Raw genomic sequence first — 23,201 nt, 5'->3', positions numbered from 1 at the left:
ATATCTCAAAGATAAATAAAAAATACAAACAAATCACAAAAAAAGAAGGCATCTCAGATATCTGAGCAAGAGAACTAAGACTATTCCTTTATCACTTCACGTAGAAATCATGACATTTCAAGTGTGGAGGCTAATTTAAGTTATATGTAGTAACAGCAACTGCACCAGAAAACTGCATGTGTGGTAGGCATTAACATGCCAAAGAACAAAATGAATGAAATGTGGGTAAACCTGATTTCAGTTCTGTGTTTCTTCTTTTCTCCATGCTTACAAATTGCATTTTATAAGGTCTGATCCTTTCAGAATGAGCATCTTTTAAATGTTCCTGCATAATCTCTTCCTTACATGGTGCTGCATTATCAAGCATTGTATAAAATTAGTTATTTTGTGTTGATATGAATGCACACCAAGTCAAGCCATTAGCTGAGTTTTTCAGGAGCTGCTCTCATAATTGGTTGCATTACATCTTTTCATAAAAGAGGCATTGTGTGAATACAAATGTAATCTTGGCCAAGAACCTGTTAAAAATGTCTTTTTCAGAGGGGGAAAAAACTAGTCAAGTAAGAAGTTTGTTCCTGTCTTTTCTTATCAGCAAGTATTTTGGTAGATATTTTGGCAGTAGAGATTTGTGAAGGTTGGTGGGAAGGCGTGGAGAGTCTTGGAAAGCATGTGCCATAATGTATAGGGGGAATTTTAGTTTTACAGAACAGGGCTTCCAGACCAGTTGTTCTAAATGCTTTCTGTGCAATAACTGGTTTTTATCTGGCAGCTTTTACTGGTAATGAGGGGACGTCTTGAAAGTAGACTATGTCAACATTAATAATTTTTTCAGGAACTCAGACTTGTACATTTTCTACTGGCAATCCTGCTGTTTAGCTGAAGAGCAGTTGTTTCAGAGTTTGCAAAGCACTCAGACAGCAATTTCCTTTCATCCCTTTTCAAAGAGATGGATAACCTCTGCCTGCTGGCAGATATGGATGGCCCAGCTGGCGTGTCCCTTGTCCCTGGACCAAGGCCCAAGGATTCTGGAAGCAGCTTGGTAAAGAGGGTTTGTTACCCTTGGCTCCACTCAGGCATAAACAAGCATTTTCTCTATTTTGGAATTTCCCCCCAATCTTTTGGTCCTTTTCTATTTTCTTTGAGATAAAACTTCTTCACAGTAACTGGTGTGGTTTACTTTACTACAGTTTTTACTATTCTGAAGTGGTCGAGTTGGCAAAGAAATAAAGATTATTATATTACTGCTGGTTTTCATAGCTAATATTTTATGAAACTTTATTAGAATGCGCTTTTGTTCATTAGCTCATAACTTTATGAAAAGCACTCTTGGACTGAAATTTTCTGTGTTTAGTCTGAGACCAAAGGCATTTTTTCAACTCCATTCAGCATTTTCTGACCTACCTAAGCTAATGTGAGGGGTTTGTATATTTATTTAAGAATTGCTAAGTCTGTATTCTTTTGAACTTGAATGGATAACTAACCCTATTTTTGAAATTTATGGTTATAAATTGTACATATTGCTAGTGCACTTATCCAGTCCTGCCAAGTCTAAATGCAGACAAAATGTTAAAAAATTAAAAGCTATCAAACAAAAGGTTTATGTACTAGTCAAAATATATTCTATTTTAGATAGCAATAATTTCTTACAGTGAAAGAATGACTAAAAATATGCAACTCTATAGTGCTTCACAAAATTTTCTCATCAGCTAATTCATTATTGCTTATATCTTCAGGCAAAAATAAGGGACTTGGTGGGGTTTTGTTTAATGCTGAGTTTCCAGAGACACTTAAATACAGAGTCCAGCTTTCTCTCAGTTCTCACTACCTTATAGATTTCATTGTTCTCAGTTTTCTAAATAATTCCTCGATGAGGCTTTGTCAGAAATCTGGCCCCAAAATGCTGCCTCTGGCCCATTTCAACACTGCTGCCTTAGCAGCTTTGGTAGTGAGCTGACTTCAGTGATCATGCAGTGGGTTTTCATTTAAGCTTTCCAGCTTCTTGCCTGTGGTGGTCTATTTGTTTCTAAAGTAGAAACATTTTCTCCACATGGGCAAAACTGATAAGTTCTTTTCCAGCAGAGAAATAAATTACATACTAGATGTAATGAGACATCAATGTCCAGTAAATGTCCTGTTGCTTGTGAGAGTTGTACTGTGTGAGACAACAGTCAGTAATTTTCTGGTAATTCTTTAATTCCTCCCCTCCCCAAAATTCCTTTGTTAAGGAGTTACATTTAATGTAGCAGAAAAAGGCCCTAACAAGAAATAGAACTTGTTCCATTTCTAGTTAGGGCTCCTAGTTCTTCTAGTTCTATTTCTTGCCCTAACAAGAAATAGAACTAGAAATAGTGCTGTGGGAAGGGAAGGGCTTTTGATAATGAAGCAACAAGGAACTACCAAGAAGACTTCTTTTGGTGGAACTAACAAGAATACCTATTTCAGTCGTGTTACCTTCAGGCCCTTCCAGAGTTCACCACTGGTTAGGTAAGTTTGATGTTTCAGTGGCAGGACTGCTCTCTCCTTTCTCATTGCTAAATGTGTGCTTTTGTAGGCGTGGGGCGATTCTTTAGTGTTATGGGAAATTTTATGGCTTTGCCTCAGTTTATTAGGAGAAGGCAGGGAGCAGCAGCATGGTGTTTAGTGCACGTGGAAGGCTCTGGCAGCAGTGCTGCTCATGCTGTTGGCTGCTCAGCATTGTGCTGGCTCCTGCAGAGCCATGCTGGGAGGCACACAGAGCTCATGGGGGAGCATGTGCCGCTTTCTGGGGCAGCTGGCAATCAGAAACTGCTGAAGGTGGCAACAGTCATTGCAGCCTTCCTTCTCCTCCTCCTCCTCTTTTGCAATGCCACGGGTCTGGTTTTTTGAAATAGCTACAATCCAAAAAATGCAGCTCACAGAGATATAAGTAACCACACTAAAAGAGCTAATTGGTTAGAGCATGGTGCTGATAAGACCAAGGTCATGGGTTTGATCCCCATTTACTTGAGATGGGCTTGGTGATCCTTGTGGGTTCCTTCCAAATCAGAATATTCTGTGATTCTTGCAAATAATAAAAAATAGGATTATTTTTGTAAGTAAGGTTGATAGAAGTCTTTTTCAGCAGTTTGTCGCTCTTGATGCGTTGTTCACATCTATCAAAATCTCTTTAAATTGCTGTGTTTCCTTCTGAGAAAACAAGTCATATTCTGTGGTCTGCAAGCATAAGCAATTTGATGTCATTAAGAAGTTCTCTGGATGCTTTTTTTTGAAGATGTTGTTCCCTTTATGGCAGGCTGCAAGGCAGTGGCCACACCAGTAGCAAAAGTAGGCAAAACTGGTATCCCTGTCATTGCTTAGACTGCTTTTCTCATGTAGGACCCAGTAGAATTAAGAAAACCAAATTTAGTTAATTAGTATTTGATTTCACTCCTCTTTAAACTGCTTCTTACAGGGGTGGGAGGAATGAGGGTGGGAAATTACCTGATTCTAAAAACTGAATGATTTGTGAATCATTCTCAGAAGGTTTATTTCCTCATTAAGAAGCCTCTCTCCCACTCCCTTGCAAAAAACCTTCACGTTGTCTGGTGTTCTTCAAGTTTTATTTCCTGCCCTGTTCAAAAAAAACATTTTCTGCTCCCCCTAATTTAGCCCAAAGCAACTGTGAAAATACAAAGTGAATCGACTACCACTGAGTTATGTTGGAAGAATGATAAACCAGATGTGACATGGCTCAATCCATTTCACCTCTAATAATAAAAAGTCATGGATAGGAAGGACAAAGAAGCATTTCTTCAAAGGTTACTTTTATAGGTGATTACTCTTTATGAATTGTCATCTGAAAGAGTATCAACATCTAGAAAAATTACAGTCTTTTACAAAGGTCAGGATTGAGAGTGGAAACTTGGTGAACACTTCAGCATCATTGCTGAGTGAATATAAGACAGACTCAGAGTGGCTATCCTTCCTACATTGATTATAGTATCTGCCAGCTGCTCCATTTTTGATCCTTGGTTCCATTTCTGGAAATGCAGGAAAAAGAAAAAAACTCTGGTGGGTTTTTTTCCTGGTTTTAGCTTGTGTCTGTGGTGTGTTTATAGTATGGATTTTTTGAACATGAAAATCCTGGCAGGCTTTTGAGAAGGGCTGGTTTCTTTTTCCAGCACTGTGTAATGCTTAGTTTGGTTTGTGTGTGAATCAATGAGTAGTGAGTAGAGAGAATGACTGGCTGCACATTCCCTCTACCTGAGAGATCTCTCCTGCCCTTTCCCTGCCCCCATGTAGTGGTCAGTGAAGCAGTAGGCCCAGGCAGATGTGCAGAGCCATGGAGGGCTCTGTCTGAGGCAGAAGTGATTGACCATGCACGGGTGCCTTTTGCAGTGCTCAGGTGCAGAGCTGTGCGTGCGTGCCTGCATGTGGAGCGCCCATGCACCTCTGCCTCTGGCTGTGCTTGAGCAGGCACCAACTGCTGTGGTAGCAAAGGGCCAGGTCTGTGGCCAAGTTACACAGGAGCCAGATGGGCACCCCAGGAGCTTCCCTGCGTGCACTGTTTAAGTGCTCCAGGCCCTTGGAGACCTTCTGGCTCTGATGCTCCAGCTACTGAGTGCTGGCTGCCAGGGCCTGCAAGTCGGCTGCGAGTGGCACTTGGCTGGGCCAAAACTGCGAGTGAGCCACTTGTACAGCCGGGTCGGTGGCTGAGCTGTGTCTCCTTGTCCTGCTGTGCTGTGTGAGACTCCCATCACAAGGCAGAGGAGTCTGAATCCCAGCAGATGCTCTAAATGGAGAAGTGACATTTTCATGTGAGAACTTCTACATCTCGAGTGAAGATAGGAGTTAATCAGAATATTTTGCAATCTGGCGTTGATTTCAGCTTGCTTCTGTCCAAAACTGCGCCCCCAACCCCTCAAAAGAGATGAATATTTTTCTAAAATACAGAGACCTATCGCTTAAAATGGTTTTCTGAGTAGAATGAAGATTTTCACTCTTTTGGGAATAGCTCTCTGTTCCCTCTCAGTATTTTTCATGTATACTTTTAATTAATATTGGGGGAAATAAACTGGAAGATTCAGTTGAGCTGAGCAGAGTAGCTCCTAAAAAAATAAACCCTGGATGCTAGAGATGCTTGAGGTTTTGGTTCAGCTTATGGACTTTGTGCCTAGGTGAGTGGACCCTTGCTCTACGTCTGGCTTTGAATTTATAAGGTGATTCCTTTTGAAAATAATAATAGTAAAAAAATTTTTTTCTGTAGTAAGGAGAAGGAGCTGTGCATTTTGGTTAGGATCCTCTGTCAGTTAAGGCTCAGATTCTGCAATTTCTTTACAGACAAAACTCCCATTTAAAGCAAAAAGGAGCCCTGCCTGAACTCAGGACTGAAGACAGAACTGTTGTGGTCATGCAGTCTGACCCCTGTGAGAACAGGGCACTCCTTTTCATTTAACAATCTGCTGAGCAGCAGCTGTTAACTTTTTGAAACAACCAAAATGCTTCAAAACATAAAGTGTTTGCTTCAGAAATGTGTGTCAGCTCTAAGGCATAACCATTTTTCTTAAGAAATCTTTCTTTTTTAGAAGATAATTGCCAGTTTTATATTGCAGATTCTGCTTATTATACTATACTTCCAAGAGGGAAAAAAACATTACAATATTTCAGGCCATTATTTGTCTTGCTTCCTAATGGATTAATTTTGTTTTTCAAATCAATGTCCTTTGATTATGGTTTTGTAGTTTTAGCTTTCACAGTCTATAGAAGTAGTTGCAACTTTGTGAGTTAGAATACATGTCAATATAATACATCTGTTTTGTTTAGAAGTGCTAACTTTTTGAAGAAATATAGGAAAAATAGATGTAATTTGTGTTTAAAGTTTGCATCTGACATGAAGGCGCAGTTCATCAACACTCAGAAGGATTTGAAACTTCAAAAGTACACCTCCCTGTTCATGGGTAGAAGGGTCATTATCCATTATGCTTACAAATAAAGCAAAACACAAATGGAAAATCCACAACAGATCACAAGCATCATTTCTATGCATTTGAAAGCATTTATTTTTAAAAGAGTTCTTGGCATGTAATTTCTTCTCACTGCAGTGTTTTTCACTGTAGATGGATTAATACAGCCTTATTTATATGTGTGTATATATTTGGAAGACTGTCTATGCATGTATTTCCTTGGGGAGGCCTTCACAGTAGCTACTGCAGTGGTCAACTCTGGTATAAATAGATAAAGAGAGCTGTGTTGGTTATAAATAATTGTTCTTTGTGTGCTAGACAACAGCACTTTTTGGTAGTTCCATTTGCATGTAGAGTATTAATTAAGAGATAACTGTCACTGCAGGTTGGCTGCAGAAGGCTGCAGGATCCAGCAGAGAGATAAATGCCAATGCCAAGTCATACAGGTTGGAGAGCATACAGGAAGTCCATAATGAAAAATTAGTTTAAAATTGAAACTCACTTGTTACTAATGTACTGTTTTATATGCAGAGATGAAAAGGTCCAAAATGCAGTCATTAAGGGTTGTACATACCAGGTGCAAGGGCTTGGGGGTTTTTAGGGGCTTTTTTGGGTCAATCTACATGTGATACACTAGAAATTGAAGTTTTGGGATGCGATCAGTAAACTTGTTATGAGGGTATAGGTGCCCTTTTTAACAAGAGTGTGTACAGCTTTCAGCACCCTGGGAAGTCTTAGAACAGATTGCAAAGAGTCATCTCAGCTTGATTCAGAAGGCTTGTAAGTGTCCTTCATGTTTGAAAGTGTTTTGGTTTCTAATTAATTTAGCCAGAAGACATGTTATTTCTGACCTTCAAAAACCACTGTCTGTCTCATCCAAGTTTTACAAGATCCTTAAACTGTTTTATTTTAAAAAATAAAAGAACCTGAAAACAAAACAAAAACAACCCAAAAAAAACCAAACAGCAACCTGCCTTGTCATGTTGTGAGCAGCAAAGTACAAAACAGAGATATATAGCTATTCTTAGTGATCCATTATAACACATTTTTCCACAGTATGGGGTCTGGGTTTTGGTTTATATGACATAGTAGGGCCATTTAATATAACATGAAATCTTCATTTCCATTAACTCACCAGCAAAAATCCCATTAATTTCAGTAGAGAGATATCTACTTTGCAAATTGTAATTTAATACAATTTTCTTACTGACATTGAAGTCAGTAAGAATCTCTTTACCACTTCAAAATAAGATTCTCTTTCTGTGTGCTTGAGACGAAGATAGAGGAATTTTTTTTTCTTCAGTCTTGGTGACAAGGGGGCTGCCAACACTGTGAATGGAAAACTGTGCTGTTCTGCCATAGCCAAACAGCCTAAACAGAGCTATCTACTGCTGCATTGCTTTAAGCAGCCAACAGAAGTTGTACATAAGTTGGGTATAGGATTTATGCAACCTGATTGAGATGAAAATAATGGCCCTTCAAATTTTTATAGTGAAATTACTTTTTCAAAGTACGTAACTTGCAATGCATCTTATGGAAGTAAGTTGATAATGCCAGGATTTTAGGGACAGTCTAGATATATGATCAACAGTTCAGCATCAAAGAAATTCATGAAGCAATGAAAACTACACATTTTTAAGATCATATTTCAGCTCAGGAAAGTTTTTGTTGCTTCATGAATTATAGTCAGAAAAATCTGATTTATAATAAGAATAGAAAATAAACACTTTTTTTTCTTTCTTCTTAGTGTCATTGCCAGCCAAGTGTCTCTGCTTTAAGAGTTTGAATCTAGCAGGAAGTTTTCATAAGTGCACGTGTTTTAAGGCTCCTCAGAGACTCTGGGTCATCTATTTCAGCTCACCCACCCTGCAACAGCAGAAGGTCATCACTGCTGCTTCTCTCCCATCCTACTTTTCTCCTAAATGCCATTTTCTAAAAGTGTCTAGTGCTGCTTTCTCTAAAATACATCTAATGGAGATGCAGTTCATCCAGGCACTCAGTGGTGTTGTTGAAGTAAAGTGGTTCTCTAGCAGCTGGTGACCCACAGAGGGTGAAAGCTGAGCTGATCAAGCTGAGCAGTTGTTGGGTTCATTCTTTGTAATACCATGTAAATAAGCTTAAATGTTGTGAATAGCTTTTTTTAAGGGAAGGCAACTTGTACATAACTGTAAACTGGGGGTTGTGGCCAGGTGGAAGTGCCCGAGGCTCTGGGGTTGAAGGCACAGCTCTGCCCTGCTCTGCTCCCAGCCCTCCCTCTGCAGCAGCCCCACTCTCCTTCCCTGCTCTGATACCTGTGGTGTTGGGTAGCACCAATTGACAGAGACTCAGCTTTAGACTTAGTTAAGCCTTAATACACTTAAAATATAAATTCCTGTACGTTACTACCAGTCCATTGTTGCAGTCTTCCCCACCATTTATTTGTTATCTTTTTATGGGTTGCACTTATCATACTTGTCCCACTGAGCTTTTCAATATGTGACATCAGTTCTGCTTCCAACTTGTCATTTGTGCCGTGTTTTAAGTCAGTGCTGATAGAACACTGCAGGTTTTTTTAATATAATTACTTGTACATATGTATTTAATGTATCCATTATTAGCTCAGGTGTATTTCTTTTTTAATGTTCTTCTTACAACCTATTTTCTTTGTGTTTTACTTTCCTTGGGGACTCATATCCTTAGCAAATGTATTCATCTCTTCACATATTGCTATATTGAATCTGTTCTTGCTGGAGTTTGGCTATATTTTGCATTTTCACTTAAGATTTTTTTTTAAGTAAAGAAAGATCATTTAAAGTCATATGTTTTCAATTATGAAAATGCCAACAAAATAAAGTGTGTTTTTTCCCCATAACTGACCTAAACCATGAGATTTAAGTACTTTTAAGTCCAGTATGTTTGCCTGTGAAAAAATATCTTACTGTTGAATTAAGTTCACATAATAACAACAAGAACTTCTGCTTTTTTAAAATACAGGCAAGAAAGTCAAAGCAGAACAACCAAATGTTTTGCTAGGTGGATACCAAAAGAAGCAGAATGGGGAGAAAATCAGAAGTACTGTTTTTGTGGGTTTTGTTAGAATGAAATATTCTTATTGTTGTATGCTTCTGAGCTGTATGGGAAAAGTGTTATAATCAATCTAATTGGCTTTTGTTATACTTAATTATTTTTATGATTTATAAATGAGTTTGTAAAGGCTTCAAGAGGTGATATTGCCAAATATTTTTAAATGCCTTTCATTCCATGTAAAAAAAGAATTGGAAAGGAATATGCACATCATTTACGATTCCTCTAGAAAGTGTGTTAAGTATTTTTTTCCTTAATGTGTAGCTTATTCTATAAATGGCAGTATAGATAGCTATCTCTCTTTTCACTTGGAATCAAAGAGGAGCTCACTGCAAAAATCTGCCAGTTCTGGATGAAGTTGTACAGAAATAGGTGTCCCAGTTGGTTGGCCTAGGGTTCTTGTGAAAAATTGGCTGGTATTATAGCTGGCTCCCTTTCCTCTGCAGGCCATGTAACTTTGTGACAAGAAAGCAACAAAAGGAGGGCTCGGAGAATAGCCATCCTTTATTGGGCGAAGGGGGAAAATACAGTGATGAAGGATGAGAAAGAATCTGAGGTTACTTAATGCCTTCTTTGCCCCAGTCTTTTTTAATAGTAAGACCAGTTGGCCTCAAGATCTCCATCCCCTTGAGCTGGAAGAGAGGAATAGGGAGCAGAACAAACCCCTGTAATTCAAGAAAAAGTAGTCAGTGACCTGCTATGCAACTTAGACACCCACAAGTCTATGGGGCTCAACCCAGGGGTATGGAGGGAACTGGCAGAAGAGCTCAGCAAGCTCCAGTCATTTACCAGCAGCCCTGGTCAAGTGTGGATGTTCCAGGTGACTGGAAGTTGGATAATGTGACACTTACCTACAGGAAGAGCCAGAAGGAGGTTCCAGGGAACTGCAGACCTGGCAGCCTGACCTCAGTGCCAGGCAAGGTCATGGAGCAGATCATCTCGAGTGCCATCATGCAACATGTACAGGACAAACAGGAGATCAGGCCCGGCCAGCAGGGGTTTACAAAAGGCAGGGTCTTCTTGACCAACCCAGTCTCCTTCTGTGACAAACTGACTCCCTTAGTGGATGAGGGAAAGGCTGTGGATGTTGTCTACCAAGACTTAAAGTTCTTGACACTTTCTCCCACAACATTCTCCTGGAGAGCCTGGCTTCCCATGGTGTGGCTGGGTGTCCTCTTTGCTGGGTTAAAAACTGGATGGACAGGCCCGGGGGTGGATGGAATTGCAACCAGCTGGTGGCTAGTCAGTGGAGTTCCTCAGGGCTCAGTACTGGGGCTAGTCCTGTTTACATTTTTTATCAATGATCTGGAGGAGATCAAGTGTGCCCTCATTCAGCTCACAGATGACTCCAAGCTGGGCAGGAATTTTGGTCTGCTGGGGGTAGAAGGTTCCACAGAGGGATCTGGACAGACTGGATCAATGGGCTGAGGCCAATTGTCTGAGGTTCAACAAGGCCAAGTTCTGGGTCCTGCACTTGGGTCGCAGCTCTGAGTGGCTAGAAAGCTGTCTGGCAGAAAAGGAGATGCTGGTAGACTGCCAGCTGAACATGAGCTAGCATTGTGTCAGGAAAATTTAGCTTGAATACTAGAAAAAAAATTCTTCCCTGAAAGGGTGATCACAACCTGGAACAGGCTGCGCAGGGAAGTGGTTGAGTCTCTGTTCCTGGAGGTGTTTTACAGACCTGTAGAGGTGGCATTTCGGGACATGGTTTAGTGGTGGACGTGGCAATGCTGAGTTTAAGGTTGGACTCAATGATCTTAAAATTCTTTTCCAACCTAAATGATTCAACGATTGTAAAACCTGCCTGCTGGAATTAGGTTTATTTATAAAAAGTTGCATAACTTCCTGGTGGTCTTATAGCCCTAATCAGCTGATTTTTGCAGTAGCAGAGATCTGTCCCTGCTGAGTGTAGTGGTGGGAGCTTTGCCAATACCCTTGCACTTCCACCCCACACCTGACACACGGTGTGTTCTGAACTGAGAAATTCAGTAAACCAGGGCACCCAAGTAGTGCATGTTCTGGATGGCTACTCATCAGTGCAGTGCAGTGTCAGCTAGCCATGTAGCACTGAGACAATTCACAGATTTGAATAAATGGGGAAGTTTACAAAACAATTTAAGGAACCTTGGACACGACACATTTTCAGGCAGCATGATATTTTGTATGATTATGATTTGTGCAATCAGGGCTCTGTTATGGCTGAAAGGTAATGAGTGTAAATTGAGAAGGAGAAAGGAAGCATATTGAGAAGTGTTATATATAAAGTCCAAGGATAGTACTGAAATGTTGACTTGCTTCAAACAGTACATATACATCTGGAACATATTACTGTAGCTCTCCTCTAAGAGAGGTCCAAAGAAGTAAAGGAGATTTATTCCAAGATAAAAAATAAATATTACAAAAACCTCTACTTTTTTTTCTTGGAACTGTTCAAAAAATGAAATATAACTACTACTTAAATCAGTTTAAGTATATCATAAATAATGCATTAAATATTCCATCAAGAAATAACCACAAATTCAGGTTACTGAAGCAAGCAATGTGAAAAATCAACGTGTAGCAAGAAAGCCTGTTGGCATTTTATCTCAAACTACAAAATGTGCCCATTCCCTACTTCTAAATTCACAAGTTGAGCCCTATAAAATGTCATTCCTCCATACTTTTTATTTCCCTGATTGTAAACCTTGGATTTTACACAGGAGTTACTTGACTAATGGTAAGTGCTTACTTCCCTTCCAGGACCAAGCCTCCATCTTAAATTATAATAATATGTGCTGTTCACTACAAGAAGGGCTGAATTATATGTGGAAGTATTACGTAAATAGTTTGTGGTGAGGCTGTCATAGGTTTCTTCTCAAGGAAGCTAGTTGGTAAGGACTTAGCAACATATTTTAGAGATATTTAAGATACTATATGATGGTATAAACTGAATGTGAAAGAAAAAATAATAATAATTAGCATGATTCTAGCAGTGTACAAGGGAGGTGGAGGGAAGGTAATTCAAGCTACTGGTGCCAGTATGATGTATTAACACTGAGAAGCACAGCACTTCTGCAGCATAACTATACTACTAAGTGCCATAAAACCAAATCATTATATGATGAAAAAAAGCCCCTTTTCCTCTAATTTAAATTTAGATTTATAGTTGTGAATTATAACCATGCAGATTATCTAATTTTGGTTTTATCATAAATTATGTAATAAAGCTTCATATTCTGGTACATTCCCCACCTACGGCCAACAACACTTATTTCAAAAGTAGTCCAGCAATCTTACTCTGAGTAAGATCTGTGCTCACTAAAGACTGTAAAGAACCTTTATATTCACTGGGTGGATTAGGTAATTCTTTGTCTCTTGTGTTCTGGTCTAATTATTGTTTCATTGAAGGACTAAATGCATTGTAATGATATCCTAAGGATTTATTTAAATCTGTCTTCCTCCAAGATGAATTTAGGATATTTTCAAGATTCAGGAATGGGGTGTAGTCATTGTGTATGCATGTTTTAAGACAACTTGTGCAGATGGACACAAGTTTGACAGGTGAAACATTTTGACAGGTTTTAAATAGCATATGTGTCTGAGAAACATTGCTGGTAACTAAAAGTTCTATCAGAGTAACTCCTGTGGTAGGAATTTACAGTGATGAGTTTCCCTGTATGTGTGAGCTTGGAAAACTGGTCCTGTTTCTCTGTCTCTGTGCCTGCTTATTTGTATTACTCTATTTCACTAGTAGATTTTAGACAGGAGTGTCCCACTGAAAGAAGCAATTCTGTGTGATAAACACTGTTCATTGAAATATCAAGTCATGGCATTTTGTTATGGTTTCTAAAACACTTAAACCAGTTTATTTCAGGCAATTGTCATATTTTCTTTGTCCATCTTTTTTTCTTCTTTGAAGTAGAATATTCACCTTTTGTTGATACAAGAAATTATTATTTGTTTTTCATATGGTATCTTGACCCATATTTTAAATGCTTTTTATTTTTTTATAGGTCCTCCCATGCCATCCTCCTCATCTAGTCCATCAGTTACTGAACATTTACACTCCCCTCCTCCATCACCCAATCTCCATGACAACCAGAGGTGGTTATTAAGTAATAATGCCAGCCAGCCAGTTCAGGACTCTGATACAGATGAGGACTATACTGCCGGCTCATATCTAGTACAGACCAGTGATAATCCAGTATCTGTCCCAGGTCATGGTAAGAAGAGGACACTTTGTCCATAGTTCAAATACCCTTTTATTTTCCATCTTTTAAGAAATTGTCTAACAAAACTTAAATATATCAAAATGACTCTGTATTTTAAACTGGTTTTTCCTTAAATGCCACAAATTGTTTCTATTTTACTGTAAGATGAGCAAGAGTAGAAAATAACTGCTAATATAAAGAAGCTCGTTTAAGTCATTTAACAGGCAATGCCTATGTGAAGCAGTAGCTATGAATGATTTATTATGTAATGTAGCTTTTAGCAAGTGACTAACCTTTAGTTGTACTTTTTAAAGGGTAGGCTGAAGTTGGTTAAACTGTCATGATATTTAGCTTCAGAATAATGTAAAAGTTGTCTTTTACTACCTCATCAAGTTTAGCAGGTTCCAGCCGTTCCTTTCATTTCCTAAGGGAAGGAAAGCAGGATGTTTTTTACTGGATAGGGCACTTGAGACAGGAAAAAAGCTCTAAAGGGAGCTGTGAGATGACAGGAGGCGGTGGTGGCTTCTGAGATGTATGTTTCCACATTTCTCTTCCTTCCAACCAGTATAAGTAAGCAAAAGAAGTGACATACTTTAAACACCAGTGCCTGCTTAAACACTGTGCCCAAAGAAACCACTTTTTTGTTCTTCTTCTTTTTTCCTTTTTCTTCTTTCTTTCTTTTTCTTCTTTCTTCCTTTTTCTTCTTTCTTCCTTTTTCTTCTTACTTCCTTTTTCTTCTTTCTTCCTTTTTTTCCTTTTAATAGGAAAAAATATATTAGCCACAGGTTTCCATTTCTGTTGCATGACTGAACAGATTTTCTTGATGTAGGCATAGGCAGACTGAAAGAATATTTTTTTTAATTCACAGCCCTTCTCAGGTAGATCAGCAAAGCTTGGGATAAGCCACTTCATATTCTAAGAATCATTCCTGTGTTTTGTTTGTTAAAATCTCACCTAAGGTGAACCACTAGAGGGGGTATGGAGAAATATTTTTCTGCAGATTGCACATCAGCTGATTGGACAGAATGGTTTTGCCAGGCATGGCACTAAATTTGAGCTTCTCTTCTTAGCTTTGAGTGGAGTTTCGGTGTTATGTCTAAAAGGCCAGTCTGCTAAGAGCACTCATGTATGTAAATTTGGGACATTTGGATTAAGGTCTTTAAAATTAATGATAACTTTATCTCTGCATGTTCAACCTGCTCGGTATTTAATCTGTGAAGAACTCAAACAATGATCATGCATTGTCATAATCAGGGTATACTATGCTTTCTTGTATCTCTAGGAATATGAAATCTGTTAGAAAATATATGCATTATCCAAAAGATAGCCTGATTTAGTTAAATAAGTCAATATATTTAGATTACTATACCCTCCAACCCTTCTTTTATAAATGAAAAATGCAAAAGCAAGACAAAACTGCTAAAAATTTTGAATAATTGGGATGATCTGCTTGCATCTCTTAGGAAGCTGGTAAGTGTTCATCATTCCTCTAGATTTTAGTCCTTTTGCTGCTTATGAAATTTTGAACAGTTGCTTGCTAGTGAGTTTACCAACCTTCAAGAATGTTCCTTAACCTGTTCCCTCTCAGACAAGTTAAATTAATTTCATCTGATCCTGTGTCAAGTCAAATGTCGGCCTTTTAGCAGAACAGCATCGGAGGGATTTTGATGACAAGTAGGACAGGAGTTAGCACCATGGTATTTGTTGAGACAGTTGTTCTTTGTAAGACTTTTGCTAAGCAGGAGGAAACCCAGCATACTTTGCAAGTATGTGTTCTTTTTCCTTTTCCCTCTCTCTTCCCACTGTTCTCCTCTACCTGCAGATGTCTGATACTCACCCCTTCAGTGTATATGTGTGGTAGAGCTGTTTGCAGTTCCTGCTGTCAAGTGATCTTTCTCTCCACAAGATTAGACTTGTTTTCAGAAGTGCTGCAGCTTGCTAACCACGGATACTGTATGTATAGGGATTGCCATAATTTAAGTCAGGCTTGTTGTTTTTCTGCTGGGTAAGGAGAAGATCATAGGTCTTCAGGTAGTGGACTTCCATTTCTATACCAGCTGCAGAATAAGGGTTTGTGTTCCTGGAAGAAAGATTCCTTTCACTCAGCACATAAATGAATATTGCTTGGGTTATCTACCTGATTTGCTTATGGTTGGTTGCTCATAAGATATGTTGATGCCCTGTTGGTGGGGGGAAAAGTATGTTCATTGTAAAACAGAGAATGCAGCATGTGTAGCACTTTCACAGAAAGAAAGGGTTTTTTTCACCAGTTGTCTTTTCTTTTGCATCTTAATGTAAGCTTTCAATGCTATCTAATCTTCATGGGTTTAAAGTAAGTCCAGTGCCACATTCCAGATGACTTTGTCCAGTGTTTGTCTTGGCAGAGGGTGGGGGATTACTGCTGAAGCATTTAGGGATAAAAAAGGTGCTGACTGAAAACAATTATATCATCAAACTGCTTTCAGTTATATTGACTTTATTTGAATAGTAAGTTGAATTAACATCTTCTTAGTCTATTCAAACATCTGATTGTTTTCCTTTAGAATGAGTTCATTTGATCAATGTATTTTATTTGATCAGCTCGCTCAAAATTTAGAGTATCTGAATATGTGTGTAGAATTATATTAATCTGTGATGCTGGGTTTGATTAGCTTGTTTTGTTAATCAAAGGAAATTAACTTCCTTTTCTGGAATGAGCTAAAAGAGCAAAAAGAATTAGTAAAATGAGTTATCAGATGCTTACCACAAGAAACTAAGGTCGACATGGAGGTATTACTAGTAGCTTTAAAAATTCAGATCAAGTGAGGACTGTTGTGGACAGTCTAATAGGAATCATTTAATTTCTCTGAGAACAGTGTGTTAGTAAGTCATGAAATTCAGGAGGAGATAAATTTTAGGACTATCAGTTAGAACTCTTCTTTTACACAGCATCTCTGATTAATTCTATTTGTTCCTCTTCTTCAGGGTGCAGCTCAGTATATGAACTGTTCCAGCAGTCAGTCTGTTTGCCCATTGCTATCAGAACAATTTATTTATTACATTAATTGTTTTCAGAACGAGCAGCAAAATGGTTTATAATGAACAGGGACATCTGAATACATATGCAGGGAAATGAAACAGTTGTTAAGGTGAGAGGGAGAGTAGAGTGAACTGGGAGCTGAGAGGAAAGGATTCTTGAATGTGATTGAGTTGGAGGGCTTCCTTATGTCACTAAGTTTGCTTATAAAAAATAGAAGTCATGTAGTATCTGTATTTAGGCATCTTGATAAGTTTCTTAATATTTTTCCCTGAAAAGTTACAGATTAGTCAGAATTTAGAGGGGAATTTATTGAAATAGTAGCAGCTCTTCTTTTAACACAGAATTTAATATAATAAAAAATAAAGTGCTAAATTCTTAGTTTGAGCAGAGAGTATGAAGACAAGGTATAGTTAATATTTAATGCTTCCCACTGACAATGAAACAGAAGAATCTGAATTAGAAACTCAGATTTGAGAAATTTTACCCCTAAATTGGAAATATTGTGGGAGAACCAGAAAATGCAAAATAGAGAAGGATGTATTTCACAGCAGCAATTGTATAGTGCATTTGAACATCAAGGCTCTCATGTTTCTTAATAACAGTTTGTGATGATAGTTTGTGTAGTGGGAAGATCTGGAAGAAATTCAGTATAACATAAACTGGTTTTCGGTTGTCCTTGATCAAGGATCTGCCAGGTAATGCACAATAAACAAGATTTTACTCCAGCCACATGGGAATTGCAGATTGATGGGCTTTTCAGTTTAAAATGGCCAAGCCTTCTTAAAATTTGGAAATCTAGAGCACAACTCTGAATTCAGACTTCTGAAAGAGAAAAAATAATGTAATAAAGCTGGTTGAATGAAAAGGTATTTCAACTCTGCATTCGGAGATCTCATTGTAGGACATCTCACTCTGCAGACGCCAAATGTGCTGTGGCACAATTCTCCTATAAATTGAGGACTTTAGTTCATGATGATTCATTAGAACTTGATGGAAGAGCTTATACAAAAGTATAACTTTCTACAAAAGAAATTACTGTTTTTATTATCCCACAGTGTCAAGAAGCCAAGGTCAGAACCTTTTCCTTTTGTACGGGTACCTGAGGGAATAGGTGCCCAATGCTCAAGGCTGGCACTAGTAAAGACCAGATATAATACATGTACAGAGCATAGATGTGAATTTTATTAGGTGTTTGTTAGGGGTATTTTACTCTTCAGGTTTTCCCTCCATCTCACCATCTCATGTTTCCTGCATAGATACCACAATTCATGTATTAGCAGCATAACTAAACAATCTGCCTCACTTCCACCTTTTTCTTTCACCAAGAGCAAAATGAAATGGAAGTGTGATTGGAAGTGCACACAGGGATTTGTGCTATAAGTTAGTGGAAGATGCTAGTGCCTTTTAAGGCATCTTTTCTTCCCTTGCAGCTCCTGTCAGGGTGGGAAGAGGAAAATGGGATTTTTCCCTTCATACCCAACTGGCTTATGAGAAGGTTGGAAATAACCTGTGAATATTGAAAAGGCCCCTGGCAAATTGAGTCTTAGCCAATGTGGAAGTACCTTGTGTGGCTTTCTGATAGTCCTGCTTTAGTGCCTACTAAAGACTTCCCAGTCCTTACTCTATCTCTGCTTTGCCACAGTTACTCCACAAAGGAAGCTGCACGTACTGGTGAGCTAGAACTTGGCAGCCAGGCTGTCACCTGCCATGTAATTTCACAGAAGGAGTTCTTTTGATTTCCTAGAATATTCTTAGTAGGAAGAGACCCACAAGGATCATCGAGCCCAGCTTTTAAGTGGATGGCCCACACAGGGATTGAACCTACAACATTGGTGTTATCAGCACCGTGCTCTAATGAACTGCATTTTAGTAGTTTAGATTATTTGGGAACAAAAGGAGAGGGAAGAGGGTGTGAGGGTGTTCTAGGACACAAGGAAACAAAATTGAGGTCATGAGTTTAATGCTTTAAAGCTCTTCAGGTTTTTTTCAGTGGAATATATATATTTACTTCTTTTCCTTTTCATCATTCTCAGAACTGTTAGTCATCTGGAATCTCTGATGGTATCCACATGCCTTATTTTCATTGTTGTCTTACACATTGTTTAATGAGATTTTTATCTCTAATCTCATAATTCATTATGAATTAAATTCTGTCATTGTTGTATCAGTACACACAATTTGTCCTCAGGTCTGACACCGGCCCTAAGACACGTTATTTGAAAAATTAACTCAGACCTGTTTGGTTTGCAATACTCTGTGGTAATAAATCAGGATTAATAGTTCAGACTAGGAGGAGTTGTATTGAAGAACATCATGGGGATATCCTATAATCTTGGTTTTATTTAACATCCTCATTAGTTATATGGATGACGGAGTAAAAATGGCACTAAAAATTTCCCAATGATACTAAATAGCAAGTGTTCTGAGTGCCAACTAGAGACAAAATGTTAATAGAAGAGGGCAAGGAAAGATCATTAATTGTATAGCCAGAAACTAATAAAGTGAAATTAGAACTGAAAAATACAAGCTGGTCTGAAGTGCAGTGTATTCAGGAAAAATCTAAGGAGAAATGGTCGTAGAGAATTTTAATTAGGCATTCATCTGCAGCATGGTCTGACTCACAAGTACTGTTTGAGCTGGGTATATAAATATATCAGCAAAGAGGGATTCCTAGGCATAGCATCAATGGAATATATAAGTTTGGAATTCAGATGTCTTGCTTCTTCAAAGTTCCTGTCAAATTCTCTTATTGCTCTTTATTTTACTGTTCAGCTATATGTGCATGAAAACAATTATGAGGTTAGAGGTATTACTATATGGGAATAGGTAAGAGATTTAACTGTGGTTCAATATGTGGGCCTAAGCAATAATTAATTGCTGGCAAAGAGAAGCTAAGAACCAAAGATAGAATGGAACATGTTGCGTGTGGTGTGGGGATGCAATTAAAAGTAACAGGATGAAAATAAGGAAAGATTAGGCACATGGTTAGGAAAAACTGCTTAACAGTGAACTACATTAAGATATCAAAGTCTGTCCCAAGGAAGTGACAGAAGCTCTGTCACTTTGTAACATGATATTAAAACAAATAAAAATATGCTGCTGAGAAAAAAATGTACATTCAGTTAAGAGAAGGTGGACTGAGATAACCTCCTGGAGCTTTTCTAGTAGTACTTGTGTGTATTTCAGATCAGGTGTATGTGAGCTTGTACTTTATGACAGATTTTCTTACTAAGCTATGGCTATGCCTGTTAGGTTGGCAGCCTGCATGTTGAAATGCATTGCCTGTTTAAATATAACAGGAAATTATTTGTCCTGTAGCCCAGACCTCACTCTGAAATTGTTCAGACCTTCTACAATAAATCATTTGCAAAACAGCCACTTTCCCTTCCCACGTGCTAGACCATTTTATATCCTGCAAAATTACAAAATAAGATTCCCAGTTCTCAGTGAAAACTGCCAATGTCTTCTGGGCATGTACATATTCATGTAAATATTTTGTAAGCAAAAATGTTTGATACCCATAAATTCACAATGCCCGTGATGCTGAATAGAGGTACTTGACAAGCTTTCTGTAAATACAGAATAAGTTCATGTTATAAAAATACATGCTGACTTTTCTTCTCAGGCCAGAGACAGTTTTCTTTCAGCCAGTGTGTAGCAGTGCTTGCAGCCTTCCTTGGTAGCTACAGAAGTATGTAAATCTCTTATGGTCCAAAGTCAGACATTACAGGAAGGCAAATATCTTTCAGGAACTACAGATCAACAGATTTGTCTGTTCCACTTGCTTGGGGCAAATGTAGTTGCCTTAAAAACTTGAAAATTGTGTCTTGAATGCTAGCCAGTTTATTTTTTATCTCTTTTTGATATTTGATTTCAATTTCATGAATCCATCTTTTTATCCTCTTTCATTGGTTAAGCCAAAATTCTGTCAACATTGTTCCCTTAATGTACAAAAATGTACATTTGTTCTGTTTAATTAAGCATTCAGTCTGTTTGCCAAGAGCAAATTACACTTCCCCAGTCTCACCCTCACCCCTCCAAAATCAAATTTTGCAAAGTGGTGGGCAATTACTTCTCATCTGATTGTTGTAAGTCATGTTTTGCTTCTAAGAGATTTTTGTAGTTTTCAATCTCTTACTATGTTAATTAATAGAAGAGCCAAGACCCAATTATTTCTCCTCAGATTGTGGCCTTCGTAGCCTTCAAAGAACAGTCTCCCCCACACCTCCTGTATCATTAGCCGCAAAATATCTTTGCAGAGATGATTTTGGCCTTTTCACGAATCAAAGGATTCAGAGTGACAAATTATCCATCTTATACTCAAATGCATGCCAGATGGGACAACCTGCCAACTGTGTATCATAGTGCGGATATGATCTGATGTAGAGACATTTTCTCCCCTCCTCCTTCCCCATCAAAAATCATATTACAAAAAATCAGGCAGTTTAAGAAAATCTATGAAGATAAATTCATTCTGAAATACAGTGAAACATAAAAGCAGTTTTACTGAAGGAAGTGTGATGCACCCAAATGTCAGCTCTCTTGAAGTGAACTAACGTGTACCTGGCGCAATGGATGAACATAAGAGTCAAAAATGCCTCCTTCCCTCTTGTCGGTGCTTGCACACACATCATTTTCTTTGACTGCTTGATTACAGAACAGACATTTCCTAATTGCAAGATAAGGAGCTTGAATTTAAATTCTGTCACAGTTTAATGGAAGAATCCTGAAGTCGCAATCAGGAGCAAGGATGTACTGCTCTTGTGCACAGAGTAGGCTGCAAGAGATTTATGGTAGAAATTAATCTGTAATACAGAAGGTAAGAGGACAAGGAAACCGTTAGAAAGAGGGTTTATTTTCATTATAAATTACAAATCTGAGGACTTCACCCAGGTACTGTTTATGCTGACTTCCAGAAGAACAAATATTATGAGAGTGCACAGCAAATAACTTGTATAACATCAGGAGCAGATGCAAGTGTGTCACATCATCACATTAAGCTCTTTTATATTGATTTTTCATTATTTTATTTTGGGGAAAGGTCTAGTATATTTTAACTCTATACTGCAATGCAAAATCTTTTTTTAAAAGCCATTTTTAGAAAGGGAGGACTCAAGATCTTACACATGTTCCCATGCGTTCATCATTTGGTGGCAACAGTCTGAATTTACAGTTTTACAAGCCTTTCTTATGAGCTCTAATGCTCACCAATCCTTGATGGATTTGTGAATACAGAAGTTCTTCCAGAAACATAGAATGAGTTGAAGATTGTGAGTTTTTAAAAAAAATCTTGATTTTTGTGTGTGTGTGTGTGGTTTTTTTTTTTTAATACCTAGTTTATTTTATAGTTCCAATGATTGCTGTGGCCTGATTCTGTGCTTTTGAGGAATTGCTGTTGGATTGAATGGAAGTTGCTAGTGGAGGTTAATATAGAAATCTGGTCATTGTGATGCAAATGCAATATGCATTTTATTCTATAGTGTTAAAAAGTTCCTGCAGCAAAAAAACCCAGATCATTTGAAAAAAAAATTTTAAATTCTGATTTTTTTTCTCATTGCCTTTTGGTTTCCATTTGAACTTTGTTCTCAGTAATTGTAAGTTGGAGGATCTTGTTTCAGTGCTTTAAACATGCTGCTTGCTGAAAGTGAACAGGACTCTCAGAAATTCAGCTGGCAGATGTTTGTTGCAGTCTTTCATAGGAGGAATGCTAAGGATTTTGTGCTTGAGTCACTAAGCAAAAAAAAATAGTGTGTATTGATGATTGTGAAAACCATTTATCTGAAAGTTGCTTTGAAAAGTGAAAGGCTAAACATTTGTCACCTTTAGCATCCTTTATCTTTCTAATATTATCAATAGTTTTAACAGCCTAAGGACTGTGCTTAAAGCATGAGTCTTCTGCTCTTCTCTTTCATACACAAAAAAATTCTCCATTTAGTATCTTTCTGTGTCTGATGTAGCATTGACATGAATTTATTTGTCACTAACCCATTAGGAGTACACAGGAGTAGTAACCCTGCTTTTTAAGGATGCAGAGATCTGACTAGAAGGCACATCAGCCTTCCTTTCTCATGCAAGGCCAAGGATTCCTATTGTCAGATGCAGTGGGCATGAAAGCAGCAATTTTACAGCACAAAAACTCCAATAACATTTACTGCGGTTGGCTGAGATTGCAGTGCACACAGGCACTGCTCAGTCTTGGTTGCTTAAGCACCAGCTTCCCTTGGCTTTTTGCCAGCCTGCACGCTCCAAAGAGACAAGTCCTTTAAGGCGAAAGAGTTTTCCTTGTAACTTGCTTTGGGGTAAACAGACCATTCAGGCATAGTTTATTGCATTATATACTTGACTATGCATACTGGAATGCAGCAAAGTAATTGGTAGCATTATTTTAATCGTTAGAATTCATAGGTACAAGAGATGTTCTCTGAGCCAGGAGGGAGGGGAAAGAAAAAAGTAAGGATGTTTCTGCCTGCTAAGTTGCTAATCATTTATTACAAAAGACTAAAAATATTCTCTCCATGGGAATTCTGTATGTTTACACTAGTATCCCTGCTACAGTTACAGAAAACAGAATTAATTTGCCTCTTTATTGCTATTCTTCTCTTGAAGATAAATCCCATTACAGTTAGTAGCAAGATGCAGTGTCAAAGAACAGTTCTGTTTATGTAACAGGATACTTTGTTGTCATTAAAAAAACCAAACAAAACAAAGTCCTCAATTTGGAAATACTGTAATCGCAGACTACTTGCAAATTAAAAGGAAGTCAGTTACTGTAAATTTTGCCATCAATCCAACTCATCTTTGTGTTGAAAGGTACTCTGTTTTGCATTAATCAGCAGTAAACTTATCCCATTATTGCCATAACCTGCAGACTCTACATGAAATGGTCTCTTAAATATTACTTTGTATGCATTTCTTGAAGCTTCAATTTAACACTGCAGTAGCTATTCAAACAACATACAGTGGAATTTATTTGTAATAAAGCATATTATATCTGAATATACAGGAGGC

At 38.0% G+C, this 23,201-nt stretch overlaps 1 protein-coding gene across 1 annotated transcript in view; it reads left to right on the top strand.

The window, feature by feature from the left end:
* TENM3 (teneurin transmembrane protein 3) overlaps positions 1-23,201 on the top strand; it is a 370,730-nt gene that overhangs the window by 186,556 nt on the left and 160,973 nt on the right. The window contains 1 exon segment of the mRNA XM_031064333.1: positions 12,977-13,186. Coding sequence (XP_030920193.1) covers positions 12,977-13,186 — 210 coding nt within the window.

Source organism: Geospiza fortis, unplaced genomic scaffold, assembly GCF_000277835.1.
Source record: "Geospiza fortis unplaced genomic scaffold, GeoFor_1.0 scaffold40, whole genome shotgun sequence".
In the NCBI taxonomy this organism is placed as follows: Eukaryota; Metazoa; Chordata; class Aves; order Passeriformes; family Thraupidae; genus Geospiza; species Geospiza fortis.
This window is presented reverse-complemented; position numbering and strand designations above follow the sequence as displayed.